The sequence below is a fragment of the Coffea eugenioides genome, chromosome 2, assembly GCF_003713205.1.
Source record: "Coffea eugenioides isolate CCC68of chromosome 2, Ceug_1.0, whole genome shotgun sequence".
Taxonomy (NCBI): domain Eukaryota; kingdom Viridiplantae; phylum Streptophyta; class Magnoliopsida; order Gentianales; family Rubiaceae; genus Coffea; species Coffea eugenioides.
This window is the reverse complement of record NC_040036.1, coordinates 9,284,928-9,308,676: the sequence shown is the minus strand read 5'-3', so window position 1 is coordinate 9,308,676 and position 23,749 is coordinate 9,284,928. Positions and strand designations below refer to the sequence as shown.

At 36.6% G+C, this 23,749-nt stretch overlaps 3 protein-coding genes across 4 annotated transcripts; 1 reads left to right on the top strand and 2 right to left on the bottom strand.

Moving 5' to 3' along the window:
• Positions 1 to 1,374: 1,374 nt before the first annotated feature.
• Positions 1,375 to 4,817, bottom strand: LOC113762980 (nifU-like protein 4, mitochondrial). Of its 2 annotated transcripts, XM_027306650.1 has the most exons (4): positions 4,538 to 4,817; positions 3,918 to 4,079; positions 2,100 to 2,582; positions 1,375 to 1,609 (listed from the first exon to the last, which is right to left on the bottom strand). In XM_027306650.1, exons 1-3 carry the CDS (start codon positions 4,737 to 4,739, stop codon positions 2,119 to 2,121), a joined length of 828 nt encoding a protein of 275 aa, XP_027162451.1. In that variant the 5' UTR covers positions 4,740 to 4,817; the 3' UTR covers positions 1,375 to 1,609; positions 2,100 to 2,118. The 2 variants fall into 2 exon arrangements, with proteins under 2 accessions (XP_027162451.1, XP_027162450.1); XM_027306649.1 differs by lacking the exon at positions 1,375 to 1,609 and having other exon boundaries at positions 1,943 to 2,582.
• Positions 4,818 to 5,015: 198 nt separating this feature from the next.
• Positions 5,016 to 9,746, top strand: LOC113761290 (R3H domain-containing protein 2-like). The gene is made up of 5 exons (XM_027304213.1): positions 5,016 to 5,573; positions 6,488 to 7,202; positions 7,610 to 7,976; positions 8,939 to 9,338; positions 9,458 to 9,746. The coding sequence occupies exons 1-4, from the start codon at positions 5,282 to 5,284 to the stop codon at positions 8,987 to 8,989; spliced, it is 1,425 nt and encodes a 474-aa protein (XP_027160014.1). The 5' UTR covers positions 5,016 to 5,281; the 3' UTR covers positions 8,990 to 9,338; positions 9,458 to 9,746.
• Positions 9,747 to 13,846: 4,100 nt separating this feature from the next.
• LOC113762011 (probable aspartyl aminopeptidase) lies at positions 13,847 to 23,025 on the bottom strand. The gene is made up of 11 exons (XM_027305240.1): positions 22,613 to 23,025; positions 22,442 to 22,529; positions 21,404 to 21,539; positions 20,542 to 20,814; positions 19,433 to 19,580; positions 18,856 to 19,095; positions 18,037 to 18,169; positions 16,763 to 16,944; positions 15,789 to 15,901; positions 14,680 to 15,341; positions 13,847 to 14,484 (listed from the first exon to the last, which is right to left on the bottom strand). Exons 1-10 carry the CDS (start codon positions 22,829 to 22,831, stop codon positions 15,233 to 15,235), a joined length of 1,641 nt encoding a protein of 546 aa, XP_027161041.1. The 5' UTR covers positions 22,832 to 23,025; the 3' UTR covers positions 13,847 to 14,484; positions 14,680 to 15,232.
• Positions 23,026 to 23,749: the final 724 nt, after the last annotated feature.

Genomic DNA, 23,749 nt, shown 5'->3' with positions numbered 1-23,749 from the left:
GAGTCACACCGGCAATAGATCCTTGCAATTTACCCTGTCATGAGATATGAAGCCAGCCATCCCACTTTAGACCTACCATATCTAATACATTTAACCTTTTCCAGGTCTTCAAGTCGACCATTCGTTAACAGGGGAAGAATGGAAACAGAAACAAGAGACATGCACTTCAGCAATGGGCTGAGGAGCAAACAGAGTTATTCAGAAAAGTGAAAAAGATAATATGCTGATGTATCCATTCACAAACCATAAAGGGTAGGAAAAGCTACATTAAAGCACTATAAAAATATAGCGAAATGACAATATGAATCGGACGCTTAAATCATCAAAGACGAAGGAATAAAGCTTGTAGCATTACATGCTAATAACAGGACGTGCAGGATGTCTCAATGAGTTATATTGCTCTTGAACCATCTTCAATGCCTTTCTAAAAAATGGCCAGGACAAAGAGCATTAGTGGTGGCATCTGCAAGAACTGAATCAGTCATTTCTTCAGCTATCCAGCGAACACACAGTGGCAGCAGCAGTTGGACCGATAGTCTAGCTTCTCTCTTGTTTCTCCACCACCCCACCATTTTTTTCCTCTTGTAAGCACTCTCCTGAACTCTTCTCTGGACTGATCACCCCACACTCAAGAACATCAGAAAAGACGCTCTCTCTTCTTTGCTTTATATATTATTTTCACTTTTTCATTCTTTTGCTAGCTTTTAATAAGGCAAGGGGAGGTGATAAATCGTTGCAGCAATTGAAGTTACATTGAAAACTGACGCGGGTACGTTCTTTGCATTTACCAATGAAGCATGGGTTTGGTTGAAAGTGAGGCAAATCCCACTATTTAGCACTAAAAGCTTGTTAAGTTGCACATTGTGAAGAGTTAACGATACAAGACATTTTTCTCCTTTGTCTTGGTTTATGCAGTTGCATCCAAAAATTCAAATTTCGATTTTTAAACTCCATTTGCTTAAAATGGTGCACAAAATTTTTCACATTAACCAATTAATTACCATATACGTTATCAGAAATGGTCATAGACATTTTCATACAATTATAGATCACGAGAACAGCCTAATGTTACTTTCCATCCATTCACTTGTTTATTCAGTTATCTTTTTGGCTGAAGCATGTAAAACGCATGCAACCTGCTGAAGTAGATACCAAAAAGAACGGTGTATGCGTTGGGTTTTGAGGTTACACGTATTGTTGCCAAGAACCCAAGGCATGATTAATAAATTGACACGACTTTTTTTGGGTTTAGGATTTTGAGCAGAGGTCTTTGAAAACAGCATAAACGTAGTTCGTGAAATTTAATGGATGAAATGAATCATTGACCAAAGAAGTATTATTGATTTACTGGACTTGCCTTTGTATATGGAAGAATGAATGCACAACCTAGGACGTCTTCATCTGTTTGCCCTACTTCAGATTAGAATACAAACTCCTAGAGGAACAAGAAAAATGGAAGAATTTGCTAAAACTTCAAGGACACAATTGAAGCCGAATCCACTACTAGGTTTCCAAAGCTATTGTCTGGACCTTTGATCCATCTCTGGTGCGTTACCTAATCCAGTTTTGCTTTTGCTGCCTGCCCACTCTATGTTTACCCTAACAAAACCTGCACGAGAAGAAGACCATAATCAACCTGACACACGTTTTGCTATTGCTTGTTCGCAAACCCTATTCCTATCCTTCTCGAAATAACCAACATATCAGAAATGCAATATAAAAGGTACCCAGTAAGTTGTCTTGGTTCCCATGTTTTCATTACTGGGAGAACCTTGGACACAGTACTACGGTACCACATTGAATTTAAACAAATAAAAAATGTCACTAAGCAGAATTACGTCCTAGCTGCAGGGAAGGGATTGACGACCATGAGTGGCTACTATCAAGATCAGACAAGTTTAGGCGGTTAATAAAGTCTGGACTTCTAAATACGGTGTCAAGATCAGACAAGCAAGATAAAGCAATGGTGATATTTCCAAGAAGAAGATATAAAAGTCATGTTGATGGGAAATCAAGAAAATGACTTTAATCCTCACACTATCTAGGCAAAAATTGGCACATACAACTGCTAGATACAAGAAATCTTCTGCACTTGTTACCTAATTTCTAGCACTTCAACTACTCATAAGCTGCTCCAGTCAGTGCAGGATCTTCATCTTCAGTATCAAGTTCCTGTTCCACACCTTTGACTTCTGGAACATAGTGCATCAGCATGTTTTCGATGCCAGACTTCAGAGTGACAGATGAGCTAGGGCAACCACTGCATGCACCTTGCATTTTTAGTCTGACTATTCCAGTTTCTGGAACAAATCCTCTGTACTCAATATCACCACCATCGTCTTGTACTGCTGGTCGAATACGGGTCTCCAAAAGTTCTTTGATCATCGCTACAGTTTCTGAATCATCTTCATGGATAGCTGTGTCCGTGGAATCCAAACTATTTGAATCCATGATTAGTGGCTTCCCAGACGTAGAAAAGTCCATGATTGCTGCAAATATTTCAGGCTTTAAAAATTCCCAAGAAGCATCCTCCGACTTTGTCACAGTTACAAAGTCAGAACCGAAGAAGACTCGTGTAATCCCTGTATCAGCAACAGACATAATTATGCTGGTGGCTGGCCAACAGCCTACAGATAAATTGGGACAGAAATCCCAACCAAAGTGAACAGAAAATCAAACAGTGATTGGGCCTATAAAATATAGCAAGTTCAAAAGAACAGAAGACAAGTATTGATTGCAACTAGCTACAGAAAGCACAGAACATATACAGAAAACTGAATCTTGGGGTGGTTAAAAAAAGAGTTTGTTTTTGTTATTCTTGCACCAAAACTTTTGCCTTTAAGACATATCACATGAACCAATTGTATTGAGACATATACATAAACTGAAGTCATAAGACATATAAGGCATAAAGCATAATCTGGTTTTTTCCACCCCAACCTTTAGCTAATAGCAACTTGCTCTGCAGATTACTTAGAAATAAAGCATCCATTATTCAGACAAAATCCAAGGGCTACTCAAGGCTATCAAATGTAAGGAATCACCACAGGCCAGGAATAGAACATACAGCCCATTTAGAAATTCCAGGCTTCCATCTTGGGCCTGAGGATCTGAAAAAGACTGGCTTCCATGAAAAGATCATTAATACAAAGTTTATTGTTTATTATTTTGCTACTGTTACATTCAGTTCTTTAGTCTCCATCAGCTTGCTTATTCTGTTGACTTGATCAAATCAGATTGCATTTCGTAGTGCAAAAATTACTAGTCAAAGGCTAGTGTCCAAACAAAGACAAAATTTGCTTTACTAAATTGTAAAATTTGTCTTATGTTATAATAGCTATACAACCACAGGTTGAGACTCAGGCAGATGTCAATAGTCTTTCATCTATGTAGAAGACAAGTGCAGAGATGACAAGCAATCTGCTAGAGGACAAAACCACATGTGCAGAACATAACATTATCACATCACAGTCCATGAGTCTGGTAGATGAATAGAAACCATTACCCGGATAGTGTTAAATCAAGCAAATACTAGCAGAATATCAACTACATTCAACTATGATGTACCAAGTGCAGCCAGGTTAAAGGTGAAGAACACAAAACAACAGAAGGAAGAACATCAAAGTGCATGACATATTTATCTCCTAGGTGAAGTGAACTTTAAAAGATTTCAAAGGGTTGAATTTCTATGAACAGATAAGGACCCTTGACAAAGTTATGCCATCAAACAGTATCGCAGATCTAATCTTAATGAAAGATCGATTGTTCCTGACCTAATTATGGCTAAAACTACCATTAGTCAAGTTTAGACAAGAACCATGAACTACAGATATCAAGCATAGCAGCAGAAGCATTCCAATGCACTTGTACATGGCATTCATGCGATACATCATAAAAGGTATGTATGAAAAGCTCACCATCAATTCCAAATAAAGCCTTTGCGAGAGGAGAATTCATGGCTGCACGAGCATTAGGAAAATCAGCACTGCCACCTTCCATGACAGGCTTCCCAGGAAAGAACATCAGTGACAATGGATTAGGGGTTGCTTGTGTTTGAATAAACATGGTCCTCCTCTGTCCTGTCCGAGGCAGTGTTAGATCAAGAAAATAAAGGTGCACTTGTACCAACGAAACATTCAAATGAATTAATTCAGTTCCGCATTTCATTCTCTCACTTGTCTTTCTGATAAAAAATTACTAACTTCGGGATTAAACTAAAGTTTATGAAGAATTAAAAAAATTCGGTTGTATTTTACAGTAAGCAGTACAACAACAACTTTTGGATTGAAAACTTAGCGCCATGTAACATCAGTAGAATTTTTCACGGACCAAAAAAAACAGAAGTCTTTTTGTGTAAATACTCTCTCCGTCGACTGTAACCATAAGACCTAAAACCTAGCAAACCCAGATAAGTAAGACTCACAATCAATCCACTCAGCACATATAATCTCCCAAAACCTCAAATTCCTCCCAACAAATACATAATCAAGAAATATTCAACCGATATACATGAGCTTAGTTCAAAATTTGGACTGACCTGCGAAATGGGTCGTCGAAGGTAAAAGTGATGATTTCAACGAATTGAAATCCAAGATGGAGTTGGACGTCGCCGCAGCATAACAATAGATGAATCGCTTGGGTAAGCATCGAAGCCCATTGATTCCGGCTACTTTTTGCGATGATAATGATCTCTTCCCATAATTAGCGGCTCGCCACATTAACCTTGCCAAATTCTTCATCGAAGCTCTGCGATAAAATTTCGGCCCGGCAGAAAAAATTTATGTTGCAGATGGAGCTGGAGCTGAAGCTGAGCTGAACCTTTCCTGTGGCAGTTTATAAGCCTTTGCCTCCTCTGTTTTGTCTTTTTACCAAAACACCCTCCTCCCTTTTCAGTCCTCCCACGCGTCTATTCTTTGCTTCCCTGTTAAGATTTTTTTTTTTTTTTTAAAGTACAAAACATTGCATGAATATTCGACTGGCGCGTGCATGGCACGTGCCACCTCTTAAACGCTTTTCGAAGCATCTTTTCGCTATTACCAAAACTTCCAAAACAACCGTCAAACCCTATCTGTACTCTTTCCTCCTCCCCCTTTCTATTATTCCCTTCGAAACCCTAAACTTCCCCATTAATCTTCGAATCTTTTATGGTTTTTCTCATGAAATTGAACAGATTTTTTCAGTTGAGGGCTGAAAGCAACCTAATTTCCAGCTCACTTTGATGATTTCTCAAAAAAAAGATCCCTAAGTTTTTACCATCTTCTTTTCAATCATCGAAACCATCATGGATGGCTCTGTGGTGGATTCCGATCTCGGTGTCCCGCCTGAGTCATGGGAAGTTGCCGACTTAGACGCCACCATGCGCCGGCTCATGCTTTCGTCAGCTAAAAAGGAGTCCAATAGTTCTGTGAATAATAACGGTAATGGTAACAATCAATCTGAGCTCGGTGATGCGTTGGCGCCGGATTCAGCTGCGTCTTCGGCGAACTTGGGTGGGGGAGTGTCTGAGGATTTGATAAATTCTGTGGATCAGTTTCTTCGGGAGGCTTTGCAAAACCCTCGGGAGCGTCTTTCGGGTGAGGTTCTTTAGCTTTTTATTCTGTTCATGGATTTATTAGTGCTATTTATGCTTTTAAATTTGCAATTTTGTGTTTAATTTGTTTAGTTGGATTTGATTTTTAAGTTCAAGTGGATGTTTGCAAGTTTCTGCTAATTTGATGTAGTAATTAGCTCGTCCTGGTCGGTATTGGAATATTGATACAGCTTAACTCTTTAACGTTACTTGCATTGCCGAGAGTTTGATTTTCTAGAGGTGTGGCTATTCGTAGATAGTCTTTTAGGTAACTCACATCAAATGTCCGTAAGTTAGGGTTGTTAAGTATGAAGGAGAAAGGAAAGATGGGAAAAAAAGGGAGAAACGAGTCATTGCTATTAGTTGGGTCCTGAATGAAGAAAGGGAGACAACTTTTTGAAAATTATCTCTTGTTTGACATTGGAAGCATTGAAAGGGAAAGAATGCAAAATACCAATGAAATAGATAGAAAGAAAGCAACAATTTGGAATAGGTGGTCTACATCCTTTAGAGTATTCACCAATTGCATAATGGATGTGTAGAGGTGTTGTGTCTAGAAAATTCAGGTTTTGTATCTGTTTGTGCTTAGAAAATTCAGGAGAATTTGGAATATACATGGGTAGATGTGTTCTAGGGCCCCTATTCACCAGGTGCTCTTCTTCTCTGCTATGGGTTCTTTGTGCTGACTGGTTGCTTTGCTTGTAAGGAAAGGGATTTTCTAATTCTACTTTTTGTTGTGAACAGTTTAATGACTCTGATTACATTCAGAAATGTGAATTTTGAGTCGCTAATTATCTCGCATCCTGTATCTGATATGAGAGAGATTAGAAATGGTTCTTCGAAAGGTGTTTATGAGTTTCCGTTATCCTTTCTGTTTTGGTTTTTCAAAGCTGGTTTTGTCTTCTTCTTTTTTTTCAGTTCTTCGAATGGAGCAGGATGTTGAGAAGTTCATACGCGATCCTACCAGACAACAGATGGAGTTCTATCAGCTCCCTACATCATATTTACGCTTGGCAGCCCATCGTGTTGCACAACATTACTCTTTGCAGTCAATGGTTCTGTTGGACAATAATTTACCAGATGGATCTGGCTCGAGAATCATTGTACGCAAGACTTCTGAATGTCGGATACCTTTGATTCGTTTAGCTGACATTCCTGTAAATCTGCCTTCAGAAGATACTGGGGTCGTTAAGGTTGCAATCAAACAGAGGCCACAGAAAGGGTCCCAAATTGCGAGTGGTTCAAATTCTCATATGTCAAAGAGCAATAGTTTGAAGAGTGTAGAGGAAAGAAAAGAAGAATATAACAGGGCTCGAGCACGGATATTCAACTTGAATAGCTTGAGCGCAGGTGCTAGTGGTAGAGGAGAAAGTGAACCTAGGACACAAGATTTTTCTCAGCATGTTTTACGTGGAGTATCGAAGACAGAAGAGAAATCTGTTCCAGGAGACGGGCAGCCTGATCTAAATGTCAGTAGGGGTTTGATTGATTCTATGACTGGAAGTAATAGATCAGCTAGAAGTAGGACTGAAAAGGAGCCAGCTGGTAGATCTAAAACTACTAATAGGGTGGCCATCTTTCGGGATCGTGAAGTTGATCGCAAGGATCCTGACTATGATAGGAGTTACGATAGGTATATATTCATTCTCCACTTTTGTTTGCAGCTCTATTCTTTTCTGCCATTAGTAATGGATTTTTCCATGTCGAGTTTGTTGTTGGAAATTATAAGCAGCGATAATTATTTGCACACTGTATGAGCAGTGGTTTCAGTTATCTTAGTTCTTCCAGTTAACGTGTCCTTATGAGCGTGCTAGAGTAGGCAGCATTTGAAATAAGTTTTACCTTATGATTTTGTTCCCTAGTTTCTGTTCTGAAATACAATAAGTGTGCTCAATTGTAATCATGGTTTTCGATATGCGTGGTCCTTCAGACTAAAAATGATAAAGAGTTGATGTGCCGATTATGTGTTGTCTTGGCAGCTATGGCTTATCTTCAAATGGGTTTAAAGTAATTATAATGAAATCATTTTTTTTCTGTTAGGTACATGCAAAGGTTTGATCCTGGGTTTGGATTTAGTGGAGGAGGATACACCATTCAGCCTTTGTACACACCTGCACTAAATTACAATACCGAATTCCCACAACTTGGCTCAGCTCCTAGGCCATCAATATCGAGTGAACACCAACCACGGCCACTTCCCCAACACCTACCTGGACCGTGGACTGCACCATCAACTCCTGCTATTACTTATGGTCCTCCGGAGACATTGATTCCTCCCTTCAGCCCAAATCATGTTGGTGCGCGTTCTAATTCAGGTCTATACTTACACACTGCACAATATCCTTGCCAGCATCCTGGGATGCCATTCATTCATCCTCACGAACAGGTTCACCAATCCTTTGCTCAGGTATAGCTGCCTGTCTTTTCCAACCTTCCCAAGTAGATAGGGGCCTTGAGAAGTCCTTTAATGTAGTAGTTGCTTCTAGGAGTTGTTGTAACTCAAAAAATAAGTTGACAGAAAGTTTGGTCTGAACGATCTGTGGGTGTTGGAGAATTTTTATTCTGGGTTATGTTTGTGTTACTGAGAGTGAAAATGATGTGAGCTGGATTTTTAGCTTATTCATGCTCAGTTTTGCTTTTACCCCTTGTGTTGGTCTGCTGGTGAGTGTAAGTGTAGATTCTCAGCTATCAAGAATCTTTGTAAATGGATACAGGGGTGTTACCTAAAACAGATCCATGTTAGATGGATATAGGTATGGTGCTATTCCATTTTCATTTCTTTTTGGACTAGTAAATGCTAATTTTCAACTCCATTTATTTTATAGTAAAGTGCTGAAGGTTGATCAGTGGATACGTTTGGGTGCACATTGTGTTTGGGTGGTTCATATCATTAACTCGCTAGTTAAATTTGTGATGTAGCTTATGGTTATTTAGCTGCATCAAGTAATTTGCTGTTTTGGCTTGCATTATAAATAAAAGTTGCAGCTTCACTTCTTTGGAAAAGGCTTTTTGCCAAAAGTAGTTATGAAAATTTTTTTGTCTTCTTGTGACTTGCTCAACATGTTGGACAGGACTTTATGCACATGAAATTGTATGTTTTGGTGGTTGTGATATCTTATGCCATTCCATACAAAACTTGCAGATCCTTTTTCCTGTATTATTGTATTTGTGTATTGAAAGACTGCTGTATTCATTTTATAATCAGCATCTGCCTGGTGTATTCTGCTTATCTGCTTGCTTTTATAATGATGCTCAATGTAGAAGAGTCTTATGTTACCCAATTCTTCTTTGGACAAGTTTTATCCAGTGTTTTTGGTTTTTTGTTGCAAAAAGTTTGATTCACTTAATCATTTTTGCGGCTCCTTGCAGTCTCATCAACAGCAACCTGATGCTTCTTTTGGATTAGCCCGGCCCCGTTAAGGGGCATGGGCCATGCCTGCACCTTGTCAGAAGTATTTCGAGTGTGGAGCAGTTCAAGGAGGCTGCTGGAGCAGTACCTTTTTAGTGCTTCTGACAAGGATGCAGGCATAAGCAACCGAGGCACAATGGATTGGACAGGTCAACCCTCGAGTTTCCCCTGTTTGATCCATTGCAGGAGTCTCGGTTTTATGGAGCTTCATTCATGATTAATGAGGCTCAGTGGTTTGGGTTTGGCAAATGCGTCATTTCAATCTGCTCTTGAGCTCTGCTTTGCCAATGATGATGATGAAGAATGAATATAGGAAAAGAACTGTCGGAGCTGTCAAAACTTCTGCTTGGTCGGGAGAAGGTATTGTCAGAATAATTGTTCCTCGTACGGCCTATGAGTTATAATAGGTCGTGCTTCACGGGTGGACTTGATGCTTCTCTCACGTATTAAGATATTTATTTTTCCTGGTTGTGTTTCAGCACCATTGAACCCTGGAGGTGATCTAGAAGTGGAAAAAGGAGGGCTGACTGAGTACCTCGCCACTTGCGGTGGCCTTTGGAAGCTGTAGGTGCTGGCCAACTGGATTTGTTCAAAGCTCTGGTCACTTAAAAGTTTTTTCCTGTAAAATGTTCACATGAAACATTGGTGGCATGTGTTGTACAGATATTTCCTTTTGTAACCATGATTTACTAATTTTTATGATTATTCTAACCTATACTTGCATGTTTATTATGTCTCGAAATACCATGTGGGCTATTATTGTTCTTATTGTCTGTTTTCATGGTGGTTTGCTTTGAGTCCATTTTTTATGATTCTAATTATGGATTGTACGGTATACGGGGCTTATTAGCTTACGTGCCCGCATCGTATTTTTCCTTTCCCAGGCCACGACATTGCAGAATGCAAGTGCTATAAACCCGCAGCATTTCATGAATAATGGCTAGCTATTATAAAGCTTGTACAATTTATAAAGCGCTACACTACGCCAACTTGTATACGAAGTGATGAGCCTGACGATAAAAATCCCTCCTGCATCAGCAAATCTTGATGTATTTTAAGATAATGACTAACTTGTGTTCCGTTGAGGAGAATTTTTCTTACCATGTACATAAAGTTGACCCTTTTGTAATTAGTGAGGTTGGTCCAATTGTTAGGAAAGGGTTCCAGAATTCTCACCCTTGCCAGTTTCAAGGCTCGAATCTTGAACTGACAATTGGGAGTGGGAAGATTATGGGAAAGGGTGGGAGGCAAAAAAAAAAAAAATTGATTATACCATTTTGTGAAATAAGGGGCCTGTTTGGAACCTGAGTTTTTTGGGAGTTTGTCTAAAACTTTACTGTAGTGCACTGTAGAAGTTTTTGAAAAAATTTTGTAGAAGTTTTTGTAAGGTGAAAAACTTTTTTGTAGAAGTTTTTGAAATGTTACTGTAGACGTTTTTTGGATTATTTTTAGAGGTATTTTTAAAACATATTTTTGAGTATTTTATAATTTATAATTTTTATATTTTTAAACATTTATGCATTTATAATACATTTATAAATATTTAGAAATAAATATATTTATATATTTATATAAAAATATATAAATGTATTATATTATATATAATACGTAATATACATATATTTATAAATGTATAAATATATAATTAATATAAATGTATAAATTATAAATGAATATTATATAAATGTATAAATTATAAGTTATAAATGTATATGATGATTATGTATAAATGTATTAATATAATTAATATAAATGTATAATTAATATTGTTTATAATTTTTAATTTTTATTGTTTAAATATTTATATATATTTATGCATTTATAATACATTTATAAATAAATATATTTATATAGGTATATAAAAATATATAAATGTATTATATTATATATAATACATAATATAAATATATTTACAAATGTAATAATTGTATATTATTATAAATGAATATATTATAAATATATAAATATATAATATTATGTATTAATGTATTAATATAATTAATATAAATGTATTAGTATTATGTATAAATGTATAATTAATATTGTGTGTTAATATTATGTATAAATGTATTATATTATACATAATACATAATATAATTGTATATAAATATACATAAATATATATACATAAATGTGTAATATATATAATATGTATTATATATATTAAATATATAATATTTATATTTATATAAATGTATAATTACATATTTATATTAATATTAATTTATATGGTATATTATATTTATATAAATATATAAAAATATATTTTAAATAAAATAAAATATTTATAATATGTTTAAATAAATATATAAATATATAATATATATAATAAATTTTTGAGGGTGAGGGACTCAAAAATTCAAAATTTTTTTTTGAGGTTACCGGCGGCACCGGAATAAGTGACCGGCGCCGAGAGAGGTGGTGGAGGCGGTGTCTGGTGTGATAGGTTGGGTGAGGGAGGAAGAAAAGTTTTTGAGAAATTTTTTGTGTATAGATTTTTGAAGTGTGTAGGTAAAAAACTTTGAAAATTTTTTGGGGTTCCTGTAGCAAAAGTTGTTAAAAAACTAGTAGTTAAAAAACTTGGTAAAAAACTAGGGTGCCAAACAACTCAAAGGTTAGAGAAGGGTTTTTGGAGTCCTTTTTGTTATTAGTTTTAGGATTCAAATTTTAAATCGATTCTTAGAGTTCTTCTTGTTTTCAAATTCAGAGTTCAAATTTTTGGTCTAACAATTGGAGATGGGAAAAGGATAGGGAGAATGTAGGGGGTTTGAATTTTGGGCCTGATAATTGGAGATAGGAAATGTGTTAAAATAGATGGAAGGTTGAAAAAAAAAAAAGTTCTAACAGGTTAATTACACTTTGTACTGCTGAACTATTTTTGAATTGTACTTCGCGCTCTAAACTTTAAAGAATTTAGCATTTAGCTACCTTGAACTATTAATTTGTAGTAAAATTTTTAAGCGAATCGACTCCGGTGGAAAAAATAGCGACGTGCCCAATACATCTTCCCTGTTGAAGTGAACTTCCAAATATATCCATCCTGTAGGCGTCCTGGAATTCACTTTCCATTTCACACTTTTTCATTAGGACTCTCCTTCTCCCTCGAAAGTAGGATTCTACCTTCAATCACTTCATCGATCGCCTCTTCTCCTCCGTTCGCCAAGGCTTCATCAACATCACTCCTCTTCTGAACTCTTGGACAGTACGAGTCCTTGGTCCAAAGCGGCCTCATATCTGAAAGTTTTTGGCTGTTATTTGCACCCAGCCATGGTGCTTGTAGAATTTTCGAGAATCTGTGCCTGGATGAATTAAGGCCTTCTAACGCAGGTTTGCTCTCGTTCCTGGATGAATTAAGCCGCATTCGCAACCGTAATGTCTAGTTAGTACTTAGTAGTAGGATTTGATCCTACTTCTTCTAAGTTCTATTCACCTCCGCTATCAGTGTTGGGAATTCTTAAATTTTTAGTCAAGGAGCTTAGTAATCGACAATCCTACTGTGGTATTTGTTGGTTGAAATATGATAGGATGCCTCCAATTTGGCGACAAAAATTTTCATAGATTTTGCCTTAGAATGGTGGCTTGGTAGCCGCACTTTTGGGTTTTCTGGTTTTGTAACTTTATTCGTTTGCGTGTTGAAGTCATTATTATTAATTTGTTCCACCCAATATTCAATTTGTCAATCATTGTGAGTTCCTACTATTTGCTTGAAGCCATAATAGTCAAGCATACAGTTTTATAGTTAGTTTGGAGAAAGGGATTAACTTTGCTTGGATTTCTACTTTCTCGTGCGTGTGCTTGAGAGACAAGAAAGAACCATGCGACGACGACTTTCTGATTCAAAAAAAAAAATGTAATGACTTTCACCGGCCATAAATCACGTTTCCCTCTGACCTGATGACAAGGGCATTTTGGGGACACAAAAAATGAAGGGATGAAATCGTCTTTTAATAGCTCCATCACCATGGCCGAGTGTAGTCTGTTTTCAATTGCTTGATTGCTGGTAAATTGTAGTGTACTGCAAAAAAATGAGTAGTTTAAAGTAGTTAAGTGCTAGAACTCACAAAACTTCAGGGTGCAAAGTGCAATCCCAAAATATTTCAGGGGTGCAAAGTACAATTAACCCTAACTTAAATAAAGATTCTAGAATTTTTCTAACCATATACATAAAGTGAGACCCTTTTGCGCCAAAAAAAAAAAAGGAATTATGTTTGGATAGGCGGTTATTTGAAATCATTACTACATTACTTTTTGTGTTGTAATGTATGTGAAATAAAACTAAAAAAAAAATGATTGAAAATTGTGTTTATGATGTAAGCAAAACAAAATTTTAATTTTTTTTTTTTGGGCAAATCTTGCTAACCAAACATACTCATATTAACTTTTGATAACTTCAACGTAGATTCTAAATATGTGCGTAATTGCTATGGGTCGGTCATAAGATTTTTAAATCCATTCGCATTAAAGATAATTCAGCCCATGGGATCTGAATTTACCCGTTTTGGCTTCTTTCTTAATTCTTACTACCAAATAAAAACCAAACTCAGCGGCACCTTGGCAAAAATGGCGTGATAATGGCCGAGAAAGCGTGACTCATTTGGTCGCTTGTGGACATAATTCTCATTAACTCCAGCCCACTTTGCCCTCAGCTTTATTTCATGAATTACCCCCAAAAAGATGCTCTCTTCAGCTGTCCCCTGCCCTCAACTCCTTGCTTCAACATGTTTTTCTTCCGCCCAGAAACAGCAGAATTTGCCGTTTTCCATCATTCATTCTAACAATAATAATTTCCTGCCTGCCCAACTACATCCCAAGTGTCTTTTTGTTTCTTTCCCCGAATTTGCTCTTCTCAGGAGTTCACAATCATTGCCTAAATGCAAGTCTCACGTGTGATGCTATTTAAAGCAGAATATCTTCCAGATATGAAAAAACATAATGATTATTTCTCAATTTGGTGTCACGACTAATGTCCATCCTAACACATTCCCCTTGCATCAAAAGTGCAAAACTGGGGCTTTACAGATAGGTGACTGTTGTTTTGCGAGAGATGATCTTCTTGAAGTTTTTTTGCATTCCGTTTGGTATAAATAGAGGGATATGATGAGCTACCAATGCAAATTTATACCAAGCCTCCTCATTACGATCTCCAAAATCATATAAAGCATAAGTACCTTTAACACCACCTCATCCACTGCAATCTAGCTCAAATACAGGGTAAGAAGTTGTTCCCCTTGGAACCCAACTTCCCAGCAAATGTCATCATTGTATATTTCTTGCCTTGTTATTTTATCATACGTGCTGATAAAGAGTCGGAATCATTGCCTCCTCCTCTTACTTCAGCATTTTGTTGATAACAAAAAGAGCAAAGGATGCGACACATTCATTCTATCCATTTTATTCCCATAGGATTTTCTTGCACATACTTGACTGTTTCATTGCATTACTCACCATGTTCTCTGATAGAGACTGAATCAAATTGTGCCGCCCTTATCTCACTGTAGTCTTCAACCTGTGAAACATAGATTTTCAATATTTTCTACACGTAAAAATTTGACAGAAATAAAGATCATATGCATCTGATTAGCAATAAAAACTTTCACTTCTCTGCTTTCTTCCCCTATTACAAGAATTTTCCTTTTACCTTTTTCTTTTTTTCGGCCCTTCTATCTAATTCGCTCTTTAACTATTATTGTTCTGCACATACCTTTATCAGTTCATCATGGAAAAAGAAAATGCTAATCTCTTCTGGGAGAACTGCCGCATCATGCTTGAGAATGAGAAGCTGAGGAAGAAAGCCAAAGAGCTCAGGCAGGAGAACGAGCTTTTACATGAGGAGATGAAGCTATGCCGTGAAGCTGATCATCCCAGTCCCCAAACTGGGGCTGAAAATAATGCTGGGACAAGTTCTTCCGCAAATAAAAGGAACTCCAAGAACTCTGAACAGAAGAAAATTTGAATGGGTCCGTTCCTTTCCAGAAGAGTTTAGTGATGTCTTTCACCCGTTCTGCCTGCTTGGGAGTAGTATTTACTACCCCACACATTACCTACTTTGTCAATTGGAGTCATCTGTCCATCTTTCTTACAATAGCAGTTTCCTTTCATGCGGAACTAGAAGTTTATGTAGCTATAATCTCTTTTCAGAAAGCATTTACTTTTCAAGAAAATTCAATCACACACACACACACACACACACACACACTCTCTCTCTCTCTCTGGTAAGAGACAACTAAGGAAAAAGTGCAGCAACCCCCACCAGGCTACTTATCGACATTCAGCTTCCTGTCAATGCTAGAGAATGTCTGGTAAAACGCCCTAAAGTGCTTGTATGCAAAGTCCACATCTTCCTTCCCACATATCTCTCTAACACTGCATGAATTACAGGGAGACAAAAATCACAAACAACTATTAGAAACCACTTTTCCACCTAATGGATATGCATGAGGCCAAATCAATTATACCAAGATTTTCATGAAGCTCATAAGATGAAAAGGGTTGGAATCGTCACATTATAGGATACTACCAAAGAGTGCACTCAGTTCCATGCAATGAGATTGAAATTAATCATCTAGCTATCATATAAGTCATCTTGTAGGACATGGTGCAATCCCCATCACCAATGCATGAAATAATGCATCTTTGCTTTTGGCATGATAATTCTAGATACTGACAATGAATACAGTACGGAGTTAATGAAATTCCGCTTCTTAGACTTCTCAAATAGTTTCGTTTCCTTTGCACATTCAAGCAAACTATATGAAGACTTGCATTTCGTGTCTAAAGCTATTGCACAAATTAAATAATTAGCTTTGCTACCTGTGCATGGATAACTGAGCAATGCCACAATCAACAGTGCGAATTCCAACACCGGAAGCAAGTATAGGACCAATAGTGGATCCACAGCCCATATCATTTCTCACCACAAATTCCTATGAAGTGATGGAACAGAGATACTCAATTAGTTTCAGCACTGATATCAATGTCCAGAAAGAAATGAAGAAGGTTGATCACTGGAATCACATAGTAAATTTTACAAATAAAACAATAATTTGCAGCAAAATTATCCAACAAGTCCACACGATACATATAAGGTATAATTTCCATACAGCAGGGACAAACAAAATCAAGGGGTGGAAGGAAAATGACAAGGAAAAGAAAGCCTGTTTGGTAAATAAAAATGAGAAAAACGGATAGTTGCATCAATGGTCAAGGCGGGGCAACATGTTTTGCACATTAGAAAAAGATTCAGACAATTACATAAGAATGTAGAGTTTGTGGGCTACTAGTGTATAGATTACTTTTGTTTGAGCAACTTAAAACACTTCATTGTCTGTAATTTCATTAACAAAACAAGTGGTATCTGATGAGCAAAGGCCATCAAATAAAAGTTAAAATAAGACCGTAATTCAAAGTAGGATCTGTTAAATCTGCCAAATGAAGCTATCTATCATATCTTAGCAACTTGAAAAAGGCACCCTTCCATAACACCTTTTCTGAAAAAACTCCAAGAAAATCAACAAGTCACACTCTATTTCTTTTCATTCTGTTAGCCATATACATTTCCATTCATTTTCTGCATCTCTTGTACCACAACTAGCGTTGCAGATGTCCAAAGAGTGAGACATCATCTATTTAGTCCAGCATGTAATTGCGTTCCAGTACCAAAACAGATACAGGGTGGAAATTTATTTGTACCATCACAAAAAGAACAAATTTTGAAAAGGCAGAAGTAAATCAGAAACTTCAGTGTGTACTCATAATCTTCCTTCAGTATTGATGACCGCGTTCACCTGAGTTGGAAGGTTATTCATTTTTGCAACTTCTTTAAAAAGAAATGCTGTAACTCCACTTGTAGCATAGCGTTGGTTGGCGTTATGCTTGATAACTAGTCCCTTTTGCAGTTCTGGACGGTGGTGCTCTTCATGCTTGTCCATAAAATTTGGATGAACTCCATGAGCCATGTCAGCAGACACTAGCACAAAAGACAGAAGGCTTGTCTGAGTTCGAAATTTAATTATCAACAGGGAGAAAATTTGATTGTATCAAAAGCTTCAAAGATTTTAAAATGCTTATATATTTCCTCGTTACCTTTTTAATTTTCAAAGACAAGTAAATGAGACAGCATTCTTCAAGTCACCAATTACGGCTAGCTACTTTTAATTTCAAAAATTTTCAGTTTAAATGCTACACAATTTTTAATTTTTCACAAGACTTGACAAAAAGAACCCCCAAAAAAAGTCCATGTTTAAGCTGCTAAATGTATCCCTTCCTAAGCAAGGAAGTAAAGTTAAAGCATGCACATTAAACACCAATTGTATGCTAGCACACTAGTCAATGAAGCATACCATTCTGTCAGGGCCCAATTTGTTCGCGGATGGAATGAATTGGCCAAGTCATACCAGGATAAATTTTACCGAGATAACTCATCCTTGGATTTTTCACCTCAACTAACGTTTTCTGAAGTTTGGTTAGTAATAGATTATTCATGGGACATCCAATGGAAATTGCAACATTATGTCCGCTAAACATAAATTGATTCAATAGTTACCAAATGAATTCGAAATGTCAACAGGGTTATTTTATCCCATGAGCTAGGGAGTAATTTGGTTAAATGGGAAGATTGGTTCCTGTGTAAGAAAGCAACCAAACAAGGTACAGCATGGGATCAATAATTCTATCCTATGTCATCCCATGAACCAAATGGACACTAACGGTACAGGTACAGGTACACTGCACCATATCAGTGAAACAGTAATAGATGGACATCCCTTCAGAAGCTCCAAAGGGAAACAGTAACACCTATAGTCCTCTGATGCTACATCTACAGTACCACTATTGCATTGTGTATATATCTATTTATGATGCTGCACAGGGACATCAAGCAGTTAGTCATTCTCTTAATTTCTAAAATGCTTCAACATTTTTGGCCAGAAATGGATTGGCAAGAGGCTCAAAGCTTGATTCAAGAAATTAATCTGAAAGATTCGAGTAAAATCAGATTATATGCCGAAGAAAGAGACATCTGCAGCAAAACAGGCATAAGCTAAACCGAATGGAAATGTACCCAAAAAGGAACAGCGAATTGCACGTGCAAAACTGCTTTCTCTAACATAGTGGAGATCTAAACAATCAGTTATTCGTCTCATGGCTTCAAACATAGTTGGTGCACCAGCTCCCTGATATGAATCTGAGCCCACCTACAGAGCACAAACTAGTCAACATTAAAATCCACTGTCTTAAAAAATAGCTGGAAAAAGATGAAGAATTTGTACATGTGGGCCCTTCCATGAAATTCAAAGATCAAGTGAAGTGCACATGACGAGTTGCACTGAAGCATTACACAAGCAACATGATAATTAATTAACAAAATGGAACAACTGAGTAACAGGAAAATTGGGATTGGGTAACAACAAATACATTCACATATTAATTGCAAGTAACACCAGTTGCAGTCAATCACTCATTTCTCTAATTAGGCAGGAAAGATAAACAGAAAATGTATCATCCTGCGCTAAACCAGTAATATCATAGTTTGTGGTTAGGTGATGACATCAGAAATGACAGCAGCGACCACGTGAAATTAGGTGAGTTAAAGCAAATATGTAGTCAGCAAACTGTTATAAAGTCTGACCCAATTTCATGAACACTGCAAGAAGCTTAGAGTCTCAAACGTGTACATAATAGACAAATCCATAGACTTGAAGAAGAAGAGATCATGCAATCTACCTGCGAGTCTAGGGCATATGAATTGTGTATATAGTGCACAAAAGATAAATGTGCTCAAAGATAGTAATTCAACTTTCAGAATAATGCCTCAGAGTAGCCAAATATAAGAACAAACTCGGGAAATTACATCTCCCATTATTGCTACACAAGGCAATACCTCTTCATTATCAAAAAGAGCAACCATACGAATCGCACGCTCATCTGACAAATCTTTGGGTGACGCACAAGAATCAACAAGAGCTCGCAGTGCACAAAAGCTTGAAGCAAGATTATCCAGTCTTCCAGAAAATATGAACTCATTGTTCACACCTCCAAGACAGCTAGGTTGAGTATCACAAACATTCAACTCAATACTAATGATGTCATCAATGTTACAGGCCAGCTCATCTGACAAGATCTGTAAATGACAGAAACGTAAAAGAAACAATAAAAATTTAACATCCACAAGCACCACAAACTTACCTAGAATTTAAGTCATCCTTCTCCTAAATCAGGACATTTTATTTGCATTAGAGGAAGCCTAAGAGTTATAAGAAGGAAATTTGCATGCTGGTTCTAATGACAGTAAGCATTTGGGGAAAAAAATGAGGTTTTACAATAAAAGACTTGCAACAGAATTTCATTTTTTTCATAATCCAGGGTTTCTCCTAAAAGTCTTTTAAACAGTGTAGGCGCCTCTTGCTGCTGAAAGTAGCCAAGCAAATATTCAATATAGCCAGCAAACAAAGAGTTACCTGCAGTAGCTGTTGATGGTGAGCATCTTTTGAAGATGACATATTAATTTTATCTTTGGTCTCAGCAGATGCATTATCCACTTTTTTTGCCAATAGTGGAATGAGATGTGTCTCAAGGTTGGGCTTAAACCCATCCTTGTTCACTGTACTAATGAACCATAAAATCCAAAAACATAATAAACCAAATATGAGCAAAATGCTTCAAAATGAGCAAGCAAAACATCACAAAAGGACTAAGACTTTGTAATATGATTGTCATATGATGAGACAGTGAACTATGAAAAAGGCCCCTACAAACTTCAACTGGATACATTTATGCTAGCCTACAAAACAATTAAGACAGAGGCTCCACAAAAAAGCTAAGACTTTGCATTTATGATACATGACATATGGAACTAGTTTCTTTTTCCATGAAGTACACAGCACACAACAATGCATCATGGAATGTGCACCAACTAATTTGTGAAATTGCCCATTACCTGTGAAATTGAACCAAGAGCTTTGTACAACAGCAAAATTAAAATTAGTCACTGGTTTTGCCAAAAGAGTAAGATATCACTAGAATAAATTATGAGAATTTCTTTCTTATTTTTGATAGATTTATCCATTTATTGTTTTACTAGTTTACATGAGCTATTATGGATGCTTCCTATTGCAGGATGAAATTCATGTATGTGACATAATCAAATGTTATAAAACACTAATATCCATAAGTTTCATGTAAATTACAGGTTAGAGAATATATAGAGAATATATCGTCCTCAAAAGCCAGTAATGAATGCCAAAGTTATTGCTATAACAAAGAGAGAAGTTTTACATGCCAAAGCTCATTAAAACCACATTCCGCACTCTAATCCAAAGGTAATAAAATACACAAAGCATGATTTGATACTGAGGTGAATATTAAACTTCAATTAATCCCAGACTTAATGAGTGATTCTAAATCTTATAACTATGCAAAGCACATAAACATTTCAAATAGCTACTCAATCCCCAGAAACCAAAGTAAACTTTTGTAAACATTCATTTAAAATGAGAGAGAGACAGAGAGACCGTGTGTGTATGTGTACAAAAAATATCCATTAACAGTTTTATGAACTATGACAAACCGGTCAAGATGAATGGCTAATGTAGGCACTCGTAGAATAGGTCTTTTAATTTTAACAAGCTTATGCAGAAAACAGCCATTGTCGGCTCTAACGATGACCCTTCCAGCAACACTTAGGTCTCTATCAAACCAAGTATGCCATAGACCACTGCCATAAGTTTGCACATTAACCATAAGATAGCCGGATTTGCTTGAGGCAGAATTTGGCTTCAGTTTGAGACATGGACTGTCAGTGTGAGCAGCAATTATATGAAAACCGTTCCCATTGGAATACCTGCAACATATTTTTATAAACTGCGTTGTTGAGCGAAGAAATGGAAGCAAAGATTTTCAAGGCCATATCCTGCTGGTTTAAATCTTTAGAAGAACCACTGATAAGTGAGTAAAGGTACTTCTTTGCACTGGAAAGAAATAAATATGGCTAGTTGGATCTAAATAAGGCAAACGGAAAATGTACTATCTAGAAAGAAATTTTAAAAAAACGGTAGATTCTATGCATCATACCTCCTTTTTTTGAATAAATGCAACATATACTAAAATTACCGGTTATCCTTACTTTATCGAATGTTAAAACTATCCCATTTATCATATGAAACATTCATTGTGATAAAGAAAAAGTTAAAAAAATTACTTAAATATTAAGTAATGCATGATCATCTCAAATTGTAGCGAGTGTTCACTATCTTTCCCCAATGCCAAATGCAACCAGAGAGAACATAATCCAGCTAAAAAAGTTCAAGTCCCACATTGTCATTTACAAGTTGAAATCCACTAATTTATTGCAATAAAGAAAAAGATTGAAATCTATTTAAATTTATTATGTAATGTCACATCACATCAAATTGTAGCAAATTTTCACTCACTTTTCCCCAATGGCAAATGCAACCAAAGAGGACATATTCCGGGTAAAAAAGTAGCGCCCACCAGGCTTCAAGTCCCACTCATCATTCTCATTTAGAAGATGAAATCCAGCAGCAAGTAGTTGCCGTTTTGCTTCAGCTGCCAAAAGGGTAAATAGCAAGTTAAAACAAGTTTTGCTTCAGACTGTCTTCTATCATATGTTGCATATAGCATATGTAAGAATTCAAATCTCGATGTGCTCTTACTTATGCTTTGTAGGTATAGAGTCAAAAGCATGTCAGTTGTGTGGTAAAGAACTTCACAATGAATTCCTCATCTGTATTCACTTAGGGAAATTTTCTTAGAACTTTTCCTTCATATAGTTTTGAATCAACATTTGTTTGGCAGATAGGTAGATAAAAATCTATTTGTCCAACTGCAATGCACCAATCAATGAGGGCAAAAAGGAAAACCAGAACAGCAGCAAGCGAAGGTGCCGCTGTTTTATGCTCTAGCAGCAACCTTCCCACCAAGAAAATATTCTCATTCTTGTATCAAAAGAGAAAGCCTAGTCATTCATCACTTCTTTTTTAGTATAATTTGGTTGCATGTTCTAACCTCACTGGCCATAGCATTTACCAAACCATCGTTCAGTAGTGTTCCAATGGCCTAATTCTCCAACGTTCATTCTTTCTCCCACCATATAACATTTTCTAGGCTAATTGGACTTGTCATTGAGGTCTAGTATAATTCTCTATGGTTTTTCCTCCGACCTAAAAATTGCTACTTAATGCCGAGCCTCTATCTAAAGATAATTTCTATGTATCCAGACACAATACTAGCACGTTATTCAAGTAAACTTGTTCAGTATTGATGCTTTACTTTTTAGAAAAAGCACTAAATATCAACATAAGTCCCCAAAGATTCGAACTCTGAAGACTAGTCAATGCTACGCACGTTAATTACTTCGATGTAACTAAAAATAAATTTGAAAACTTGAGCTGTAACTAAATATAAGCAAATTGCAGGAGGCTCGTTAATAGGTTGCTTATTGAATATACCAGTGGCATGAAATTGAGTCCAGGACTCGTTGAGATAATCCAATAAATCACCAACTATTGACCCACCCGATTCGCTACTGGAATGACTCTGCCATTGGGATTGAGTAAATCAACATAAATAATTGAACAAATGATAGAAGGATCAGAAAGAATACGGCAGGTAAAAGTGACCTCGAGGGAGCCGCCGGCGGAGGATGAGTGGGAGGAGCTGGAGCAGAGAGGTGGAGTGAGAGAGGACAGTCGACGGAAGCGAGTGTTGCTGCGCTTGAGTGTGGAGGGAATTGGCAGAGAAGAGCGAGGGAATTTTGAGAAGAGGGTTGATGGTTTGAAGAAAGGGGATGGATGGAGAACTTGGACTTGGAAACGAGCAATTGCGGCTGCAGTCGGCATGAGGGGGAAGAGTCGTTTGGTTTACCTCCGCCGGGGCTGCTACACAGCTATGGGACTAACGTCGGTTTTCTCCACCATACCTTCTCAACGACAGGGATGATGTGGAAGGAGACAGTTTAGGAGAAACCACATTCGAATTCCCATCTTTCTGAATATTACAGATTAGCCCAGGTTCCTTTTTCCACTCTTCTGCTGAAGGTACAAACTAATGATCCATACTGGCCATGTGCGTGATACAAGTTTTCCATATATAACACCGCATGTTTATGATAGTTAAAGCTTATAAAGACTATGCATGGATGTAGAAATTCAAAAGAGGTTGACAATATATATATATATATATATATATACACATATATATACATCTATAGTACGTTAGATTTATAATATACATGTAAAAAATGATAGGAAATGCATTTTGATTAGTTCAGTGATATTTTGGGTTAAGAAAATAATTTAGTACCCTACACTAGCACAAGCATATAGTTTAGTGATATTTGGCGCAATTTGCTTTATTATCAATGTAGAAAAAAATTAATCATATATATATAATAGTAATAGCTAAAAGAGTGTGTATATATATAAGAGTTCGAGAGAGGTTCATGAATAGCAACAGTATTTATTGCATGAGCAACAATTAGTGCTATCACACTAGTATGTAAAATCAACAAAAGAAGCGAGTCTTATGTATCAACAAAAGTTAGCAGATTGGTCAAGAAAAAATAATTTTGTTCAATTGGAGGATTTTTCTATGACAAAAGTATCAATTTTAATTGGATTATAAGATTAACTTTCAATCTCCGATAAAAAAAAGCTAAAGAATCTTAAAATATTTGGAAATGGAATAAATAAGAAGAAAGAGTTGAAATCAAGTAATGAGTGAAAAAAAAGTGTCTCTATTGGAAATTGCATTGTAAT